Source organism: Trichoplusia ni (assembly GCF_003590095.1).
Source record: "Trichoplusia ni isolate ovarian cell line Hi5 chromosome 21 unlocalized genomic scaffold, tn1 tig00002161_group20, whole genome shotgun sequence".
NCBI lineage: Eukaryota > Metazoa > Arthropoda > Insecta > Lepidoptera > Noctuidae > Trichoplusia > Trichoplusia ni.
In genome coordinates, this window is record NW_020799844.1 from 1 (window position 1) to 10,761 (window position 10,761).

Sequence of the window (10,761 nt, forward strand, 5' to 3'; positions counted from 1 at the left end):
GCAACGGAATTCATAAAATATTGTTATAATAAAAAAGACCGTGAAATCTGCGCAGACTAGTAGAGTTTACTATAAGATTAGTGACTACGTAGAGAATAGAAAGTAGTATCTGTTCTGCACAAGCGGTTTCCCTAGAGATTTGTTAGATCGTTTTGTTTTAGCTTCTCTCGTCAGAATTATACAATGTAAGTACTTAATTATTTAAAAAAAGTAACAAACAACAGCTAATCTGCTGGATTTTTGCGTAAGACTTACTCCTTGCAGCTATAGGTTTGTGACGTTGCATTGTAGAGGATAACTTGTGAGGGCCATAAGCCCACAAATAAAAGATTTGGAGAGTATTTTTAAGAACTCACGACACTTGAGGTTTCAGCAAAAGAAGGTTGGAAAACCAACTCGATTAAATATAGATCACGTCTTTCGGACCTAACCACGGGTTGGAAGCAGAAGAATCTATGACCGTTTCAACTGTATCGATATCTCATCCTCTATTTTTTCAAGACCTTGTTTGTGCCATAAGAATACATAGCTACAAGTAATTAAATAGAAATACTGAATTTACGTACAAGAAAAAATTAAAGATATTAAAATCAAGGATTACGTCGCAAGACAAGTAATCCTATAACAGCAAATGGCACGCTGTACCACTACTCAGACCTGAATTAAATCGTTTTTAAACTGTTTCAACAATGACACTTGTTCGGTTCCACTCGAAATATTGGCTAGTTTCTCGCAAATATGTTCACACCGCCCACATCAACTGTTTGTCGCTGGGCGACAACACAAGAACTTAAAGCTAAGACAAAAAAACATAAGATCTGCAAACTTCCTCGATGTTACACAATACACGTCCAGAAAACAGCCTAAGGGCAATTGTTAAGATTTTCCTGTTAAGAATGTTGCAGTCAATCCGCGCAATGGAAGATATCCGTGGATTAATAGTCCGATACCAAACGCACTTATTTCTTGAACGGTCATCGAAGTATTCCTGCAAGCAAGCCAATCGGAATACCGAAAAAAGGCAACAATATACCTAACAGGAGAATATTTAAAGGATTTTTTCTCATCATCGCCTGTTTCGCAAAAAATCCATCTCCTCAGTATCCCTCACACTGCCATGCGACAGAAACCACGGCAGACGAATTCTGTTAAAAGGCGCCAAATCCATAATTAATTTGTTAATTTCATACGCTACCGTCAAACCAAACAAACATGTATGACGAAGCAAATGTTGCAAGGTTCATTTTAATTTATCAGCATAATAATTTTTACTTGAAAAATAAAGCCTCCCTTCAAATCATATTGCTCTGACAAAATCTGTAATATTTGGCGTTCTTCTCAGAACGTGCGGATATATTATACTGCACCATTGAGTACATAGAGGAAGTATATTTAATAGGCGCGGTTTTCGTAGTGCGATGCTGATCTCATTTATGTCATTATCTCACAAAATCAGATAATACGCGCCTTTTTTTTCAATTTCAATGAAATGCGGCCTACGCCAAACTCCAACTGGTTTTCGTAAAGTATCGACCAATACAACAGAAACTGTTGCACGAGTTTTGTTGGCAGTGTGTTTATTTGGCTCTTTAAAACTGATTGTTCTAAGTTATTTATTTATTTGCAATAAAGAAAGGTTTTTAACATTTTTATAATTGTAATGAGCCTATCATGTCAAAATGCTCTACTATTGGAAGACATTCTACTTTCTCAATAGGGAAGGCTTAAGCTTCGATAACATAGGTACATGCTTGCTCTCTGCGAAATGGCGATTTACGGTACACCTACGCAGTATGAAAATTTAAAACCCTAACATGTTTTTATTGAATATTTTTTCATTTGCTAGCCACCGCAAGTGTGACCGTAACAATATTTTATACAGTATTTTAGATTTGTTGTTATAGCAGAAGCAGAAATACATCATCTTGAAGATGCCTAGCTATCACGGTTCATGAGTTACAGCTTGGTGACGGCTAGACGGCAGAGCCTCAGTAGTAGGGTTTCCCTTTGAATAGGGGACCCAAAAAATTGCTGAACTTGGGGGTAATATGGAATCCTAGGACTCGTCCTCACTTCTTTGGACATCCTGTTTTAAATGTAAAAAATCATTACGGAGTATTTATTGTCAAAATTTAACGTCAATTTGGGAGAAGCCGTTACGTGATAAATCATAAAAATTCCGTGCTTTTAGCTATGAAAAATATGTTTCGACGTTTAGTAAGTAGAAGCACCTAAGTGTTGATTTTCTAAGTTTTTATTTTGTCTGCGTCTATTATATGTATTATATGTTGTTTTTATTATTTAATTGTTACATTTTCTTTTTATCATCCAGGTTCAAAAGATATTCTAAAGAAATGAGAAAAAAAACTTGTTTTAAAATCCCGTGTCCTAAATGACCTTGTTATTCCTATACGATAGATGAATTCTGTATGTAACGTGTGAATATCACGCAAGGTTAATGTTTCATTCTATTATCGCAGAGTGAATAAAGTTAGACCGAGGGTAGCATTCTTGTGCGCCAAGTTGATGAACGTCGCCAAGAGGATGATGATACATCCTCAATCCGGTTATGAGGTGAGCATGTGCTTTCATAGGTGACCAATTTAGCTGTGGTATGGACTTACTGCTTTTGAAGTTTAACAGTTTACCTACACAATGCAGTTCTTCTTTTAAGATACAGAATGATAAGTGATGACGGTAGATAAATTAAATGATAGTTAAAATAAGAAACTAAAAATCCACGCTTTTATTTTATGTAATCCGAACTTAAATAAGAATGATTCAAATTATGGACTTAATTCTCCATTTTTTAGTTCAAATTGTTGTATTTTCATCGGTCCTCAATAAGTCTATAAAGTTTGAATGAAATCTGACCGTTCGAAGTACATAAAAATCAAGTCCAAAAGATTCTGTTTCAAACAAGCAAAAAGCTAATAAAGCTTTATAAAAAAGGAAACTCTTTAACTCAATATACATGTTTTTAAACACAGTATCTCACCCAACTGATACTACAATAGTAGCACTGGTTTCCCAGGTATCCGTGACCGCTCTGTTCATACTGGACGGCCTGTTGAAGCAGGAACTGTTTGTGGGCATTATCGGGTTGAAGTTGTTCCAACACGAGCTGCCGGCGGTGAAGCGCCTGGAGCGCATCGCGCGCGAGCAGCGCCGCGCCGATGTGCTGGACGTGCTGCGCGCGCTGCTGCTGCAGGGACCCGTCTCCTTCTACTACACCCACGAGCTTGGCCTCTCCATGCCCGTCGACGCCGCCATGAATAGCCCCTATAGTAAATTCAACCTTAAAACAATGTCTATACCGTAGTAAAAGACTGTAGAAGAGGCATGTTTTTGTTTTGCATTGTGTTGTACATTTCAAGTACCTACAGAGGCGGTGGCTGTTTCGAATTTCAACTCTGCTGCTCTCACAATATTATGCAACAGCGACATAAAGCGATTGCCAATATAAATAACATTTTTTTATAAAAACAAAAAAAAACACTATATTTAAACACGACTAACATTTACCTACGCTTATGCGACTGCTTGTTATTGTAAAGAAAAACAGTGTAATATCCTGAAATGAGCTATTTTATTATATATGATGACATATATTGTATGATTTTCAGAGTACGCGATTATGGCCAACGACCAGCTGTCGGCGCTTGTAGAGATTCACAAGCTGCGGGAGGAATACTCCGATATCGGTGGGGCTGCTGCGCACTTGGAAGGTAACCCTCTGTTATATACTCTAAAAGCTCAAAGTAGGGAACAAATATGCGCTTGAATAAAAACAATAATGTGGTAAGGGAGCAAGCACTTTCATTAATCATTATATTTTAATATTATTTCGAGTAACTACTTCATAATTGTGAAATAGATTACATAATTTGCATACCTTTTCGACCGTGTGGCTATCACTCATTATATTCGAATGTAACTTTCAGAGTCGTTTGCACAGAGGCTCACCGCCTGTCTGAAGATAGTAAAGCCTGTTAAATCTGCGAAACGAGCTAGACTTGCTTCGGGTAAGTACTAGAGATAAGCGCTCTGATATCATGTTAATATTGTAATACAACATTTACATCCTTTTTTAAATTACAAATGATCCCGCAGGAACATTGAATCGGGATAGAAACTATCCTATGTGTTAATCCTGGTTATAACCTGTGCCACAGGTTTTGTCTAAAACCTACTAAGTTATTTTTGCGTGAAAGAAGGAGAGAATCCATACATACATACAAACTTTCGCGTTTATAATATTAGTAGGATGAAAGTTGTTTTACATAATTGTATTTCTAAAAGAAATAGCCATTAATACTGGATAATGCCCAAAAACAAATTACTAATAAAAAAAGTGTTTTAATAGAGTATTTGTCAAAGAAATCCGTCAGACGGATTTCCAAATAATTAAGGATGCCTATTTTCTGTTATCTCGTTATGAATGTAAAATTGAGGGCATCCAGTGATATAAACTCTCGTGTGAAGTCACTTACCGTTATTAGCAAGTCATGTTACTAGCCCTCACTACCGTACATTTCATCATCTTCAGTGATTTTTCCTGCCTACCTTTTTAATGATGACTGTGATGTGATATTAAAAATATGAATTTAATATTTTTGGGGAACCTGTCTGACGGACTACTTCGATTTTTATAAAAATACTTTAATTTCCTCGAGTAATATAAACAGTAGCTGTATCCCGCGCTGTTACCTGCGGTTTATCAGAACCGACTCTCACTTCTTGTATGTGTAATATTATATTGTGTTTGCATATGTTGTAGACCCGCAAGACAAGAGTGGACCGAGCGGGTCGAGTGCTGAGCCCAAAGCAGGAGGCTCCAAACAGCCGAAGAAACGAAAGGCAATGGAGTCCCAGGAACAGGCGCAGCCTGTGGGGCTCGCTCAGAGGTAACTTACTACAAGTTACTGACATCACAATTCACTTCAGTATTATGTTTTTGTATCGGCTGTTTAAACAGCTGTTCCGTACACATAATTATATCAAAAATATGTAAGGTAAACTGTATACTTATTGACCACTTAATCGATTACAAGTTCTAAATTACGATTAATTAATAAGATATGTGGATAAGTATCATTGTAATATGTAGTTTTTTATCTATTCATGTACTACATAACTCGCAAAGTAGGCGGATAATTATAGGTTATTTTAGTCATTGTAGCAGGATTTAGCCACTACACACTATTGATGTTATGATGAAGTAAGATATGATACACTCTAGTCTTTTATAACGCATAGTGGGGCATTATATTACTAATGTCTCAGTAGGTAGCTTGTAAGTAATATTACGTCTGTACCCGCCAGAAACACTACACTATAGACAAGAACCAAGTAACCGGGAAGAGTTTTGTTTTACTGATGTATTTGACAAAAGACCAGCTGGTGTTATTAATGCTGATCTTTTTATGTATGTACCTACATGTATCGGAACGTCTATGTTAAAATAGCCAAAAATTGTACTAAGGTCCAATAAAAATAAAGTTTACCCATGTTGTTTACATTATTTCTATTATAATATATTACGGCAGCTGAACAAAAAAATCTTGCTTAGACATATCGTTAAATATGAAAATCTATGAATAGATGAGTTCATCAAAAAGTGTCATCATTAAAGTAACAGATAAGTTGTTGGTAATTATATTTTTAAGCCGTTTGTGGTTGAAACGTTCGGGACAGGGGCAAGGTGCACGAGTTCTTCGTAAAGAACTCGCAAAGCCTTTGGTCGATTCTACCCATGATCAGAATTCTAGTCTGTATTTTGCTCAAAGAATTAGCATTACTTACGACGTGGCAATGCAGACAGCCTTTTGAGCACGATTCTGGACTTTGCCATTGATGATTTTCGTAAATTATGTGTTCTTAATATTGGTTTAACATAGTTTAACATACTTTGTATGTAAATTATAAATTAAGTTATGTTATAAATAGAATATACGTAATTATTTAAACTAAAGTAACAGATGGTGAAAGGTCGGCGGCACGGGGAGCTGTCTATGTAAAATGGACATTAAATAAGTGCTACTTTGTAGCCTTGTTTAAATTAATGGATTTTGATTTGATTTGAGATATGTATAGCATTCAAAAATAAAAAGCACTGTATAAAAATATACTCTATATATAAATGTACATGAGTCTGTTTATGTAATGAAACTTTCCATGATTACAGAGACGAACCGATACCGTCAGGATCGGGCATTAACAAGGGAAAAGGTAAAAGCTCCGCCAATAGCGCTCCTCCCGGCGAAGGCAATGCAAGCAACAAACGCAAGCGCATTTCTCATTTCGATTGCACCTGCGATTCTGATGGCGAGGATCATGAATGCCAATCTACCAGTGCTGGTAATGCTGGCGATAGCTATGGCGACGACCTTGATTTGTCTCTTTTCACCAAAGAGATGCCCCGAGCGGGGCCGAGCGGCTCCAGTCAGGCCGGAGGTGCTGCTGAGGCGAAGAGTACCGGCGATTCTGCGGACACCGCTGACTCCACTGACTCTGACTCTACGGACGATGACGAAGGTATTGACTTCAATGCTGAAGACGATGAAATTCCCGTAATCGAGGTCGTCCCGAAAGCGGACCGCTTGGCAATGCAAGGGAGGAAAGTGGAACGCCGCTACTTAAAACAAACAATATTGAAGTCCCGTCTCCGCCGCATGGGCATACTTGAGGTGGCGTTCGGCATTCCCGAAGAAGAATAAATTCGCAGACTACTGCTCGCTTCTGCTGTCCACACAGCCCACTTACTAATATTTTGATACTCTTTCATATTTATAATCTTTCTTGATACTTTTATGCGACAATGTCGACCTATTTAATCCAAAGAATAGATACGCAAGTTTCTAAAACTTTTAGTCACTAGGCTAAGCGAAAAAGATCTCTGTATACCTAAGTAAAATGTGGTACCAAAAAGGTGTAACTATTGAGACTGTATTTTTACTGATTTAACTGGAAATCTTACAATCATGAAATTATTGTAATCTCTAGGCTTAGCGATTAGAAACTATTGTTTTAATCCCAATAATACGTTAAACGTATAAAAACAAATCATTACCGAAAATACAACTAATGAATTTTTATAAATCAATTGGGAAGTATTCCGCACCAGGAGAACTCGAAGTTTCTTGAATCGAAATATGCAGAAAGTATATAAATCAAACATTCTAAGAATAAATTTTATTATTTTACTTTTAGATAAGGCAAGATTATAAATCAACTTTACATTAAGACGATCGGCGCGCTCCACATTGAATAACAGCCACATTTTACTAACTTTATTGGTACTCGAACATGAATTTTCTTCAGTGTTAGCATTAAGCTCAGATGAGAAATGTTTTGTGCAGTGTATTTCTCATTCATAATTGTGTAATCATTTTCATTAATAAAAGCATTGTAATCGTAGAAAAATGTTTATCATTTTTTTCACAAAACCTTATCTGAAAGTTTTTGATGAACCAGATTGTCTACAATTTAGGTAAACTGACAACAAATTGATACACATTAGGGAAATTGACTACGTGATCAGATTTCCTCAAAAGTAAAACTCGGATGAGTGGCAATTCTTATTGTCTTAATGGAGCTAAAGTAACTTTCTTGCTTCTAAGAAAAGGCTCCGCATTGCAGTCGCCGGTACAGTGGTGCCTCGCTAAGTTTAGTTAGTGAGATCCATCTCGAAGGTACTAAAAGTGATAATCAGAAGAATAAATGGAGCTAAGTGCAGTATGTTCCCTTTCAAAGCTTAATTGTGTCTTATTTAATTTAATTTGAAAAGAGGAAAACATTTTAAACTTAAAGCATTTAATTACTGCTACTTTAATTAGCACCATTTAATATTTTCCACATACCTATTTACGAAGATGTATGCTATAATTAGGACTCATTGGCAAGCTAGGTTCCACCTACTAAACCATTCACAAGATATATTCACTTGTTCAGTCAATTAATTACTTTACTTTTAATAACAATTATATTTAGCATGAAAATAGATATCCATATTTACAGATATTGCTTTCCACGTTTACCTGCGTTTGTCTAGTATGAAATATGATCAATGTTCAGAAAACGCGCCCTCCACGACTATAACACCTTTGAAATACCAGTATAATCGAATGTTTCACAACTATCACGCAACGCCATCTAGTCTAGAACTTCGCAAAGCTTTTATTTTGGGTACTAAACAACTGATAAACACACTTATAAAATTGATGCCTTATATACATATTACACATAGACAGAACAAAATTGAGATGATCGTGCACGTCACACGAACTTTTGTGCTGGGCAGAAGTCGAAGCCACGACTTCAGGGCCCCAATTCTGCTATTTAGAACGGCCGATGAATGAATGAAATTTGGCCCAAAATAACTATTTTCTTATTCTCTAAAAGTCTAAAGCATTTCTCTACACAATAATTTTAAATTCAGTACGGGGCGGCATACTCAAGATCAATACAATTAACTTCCAATTATTGTATTGGCAAAATGATTAAGAGAATATGAATAAATTCAAATTTAATCCAATTGTCATTAATTCATCGGCCATTGTAAAATAGCAGAATCGGGACCCTGGGTTACCTTATTATGACAACGATCGTGCAGTGTTTTACTTGCAGAAGCATTCGTAACTTCTTGAGTGAGACAACATTAATCTATTGCAATCTATCAAAAGTCATTTATTATTATTTGCAGCACTTGTTGAAGGTCAGATGACATTGGACAGCACCCAGTTTACCCCACCCTTCACCGCTTTCTGCTGTGAGACAAGAAACGGCGAAATAAACTCTTAAATATTATTATAGAGCTCAATAAGAAAATAAGTGTAAGTAAAAAATCTTAGTTTTGCCTTTATGTTTTTTGTCTTGGCAAATCGGTTCACCGAACGTTTAACTACTGTTTGAATGTTTGCTGTAATAAATAATTTGATTTAGGGAAAGACCATAATATTACATAAAAGGTATAATTAAAAAATGAATGATTTTTTTATCCTTCCTTTTTGCATCCGAATACAATGTAGTTTATGACATTGTTTTTATTGACATTTTTTATAACTGGGCCTTTCGAATGTAGACAAATTTTGTTTACGGTCGAATAGCCCTCGGTTCATTCGATTTGTTCCGGACTAAAAACCCTAAAAAAGACACTTATGTTTGTTCCGTGTATTTATTCTATGCTTTAAGCTTGGAGTTGCAGAGATCGTAAGAACTCGTCTAATCGTTGTTTCGTACGACTGTTTTTTATAGGTATATTTATCTTAATATTATTAAGCTGAAAGGTTTGTATAAAAACTATAAAAAAACATGCCAATTATAATTTTTATATAAAAAATTATTATTTTTATATAAAAAAACATTGGGTGTCGTGTGTCAAAGTCAGGGCGCGAGTGTGTGTGGCGCTCGCACCTACCCAGGGGTTGTGTTTTCGATAGTATAGGTACCTACTGTTTAATGATACGTTTTATTTGACTACTAGATAATTGGTTTGTTTATATTTAAAAACGATATAGATGTATACATAAGATGCAGAAGTTGTATTTATTGTTGTATAACACAGGACCACATAGTCGCTGAGCGAGTAAAGCACGAACTCGCGCTGCCCCGCGTACCGCCGCACTCTCCGCTCGTAGCTCGCTAGAGGGCGCTGATGCAAATCGTGTGGAAGTCAGTTCACGTAGCTGAATAACAGTGAATTGAGAGAGAAGTAGGAAGCCGATCCAAGCCAAACTAAAAAGCGGCATGGTTTAACGTTACCTTGCCAACTAAATTGATTCACTTTTACTCGCGGTTTCGTTCACGTTAAGAATATGTTATTTTTATCTTGTGAAAAAAAGGCTTTAAAACATCCTTGTACTTCGTTCCATTAGGTTCTTGAGGAGGTTCAAGTATTATAATAATAGCACTTTGGAGGGGGGGGGGGTGCACGGGGACTTTTTCTTTGCTTAGTTTTATGACTTGGGGGTAGGGCAGTCTAGATAACGATGTCATCGATAAGCATTTACCTACTTTTTTAACCCCATTGTCTTAGCTTGAAAACAAAATGCAATTTCGGGGATTCCCGCAAACAATGTGTACGTTTAGGCCTTAGTACACTTATTTAAGTCTACTTAGTGCTGAATAGTACTGACTTTAGATTGTTATCATATAGATTTTCTTAGGAGATATTGTTTTTTTCCCTTAATCAATGTTGAATACCATATCAATAAAATCTTATCGCTATCCTATTAAAAAAAATGCATAAATTGAAAAAATTGTTTATAATATAAGCATGGTTTGGTGACAAAGGGGATTGGAGGGTAAATAATTGTAGATAATAAATGTGCTTACGTAATATTTGAGCGGCCACTTATAGGGTCACACTAATGTAATAATAGTTACACCCTCCATTATCCCTTATTTTATATCCCAATGGGGGATGAAGTTATCATAATCCTATTTAAGCAAACATCTTCATCACACTAGCCTCAATCTTTGATTTCAGTAATCAGTTAAGAATCTAAGATTATTAAAAACTTTCGTACCCTATTTTATCACCTTAGGGGTGGAATTTATCAAAATATTTTCTTATCGGATGCCTACGTCATAACCTACCGGCATGCCAAATTCGAGCCTGATCCCTCCAGTGCTAATGAACAACAGTGAAAAGCTTACGAATAAATAGGTAGGTACCCAATGAGTCCTGTTTGGTGGTATCAGCGTGGGGCAAGGCAAGGCAGGTGTAACTTCGAACAGTGATGTTGTAACTCTACAGGA

General features: G+C 36.3%; 1 protein-coding gene across 2 annotated transcripts; it reads left to right on the top strand.

Annotated features, from left to right (window-relative positions):
• Positions 1 to 1,920: 1,920 nt before the first annotated feature.
• LOC113506659 lies at positions 1,921 to 7,790 on the top strand. Of its 2 annotated transcripts, XM_026889490.1 has the most exons (6): positions 1,921 to 2,574; positions 3,035 to 3,287; positions 3,627 to 3,728; positions 3,945 to 4,025; positions 4,781 to 4,907; positions 6,188 to 7,790. In XM_026889490.1, exons 1-6 carry the CDS (start codon positions 2,527 to 2,529, stop codon positions 6,717 to 6,719), a joined length of 1,143 nt encoding a protein of 380 aa, XP_026745291.1. In that variant the 5' UTR covers positions 1,921 to 2,526; the 3' UTR covers positions 6,720 to 7,790. The 2 variants fall into 2 exon arrangements, with proteins under 2 accessions (XP_026745291.1, XP_026745290.1); XM_026889489.1 differs by lacking the exon at positions 1,921 to 2,574 and having other exon boundaries at positions 2,581 to 3,287.
• The last annotated feature ends 2,971 nt before the right edge of the window (positions 7,791 to 10,761 follow it).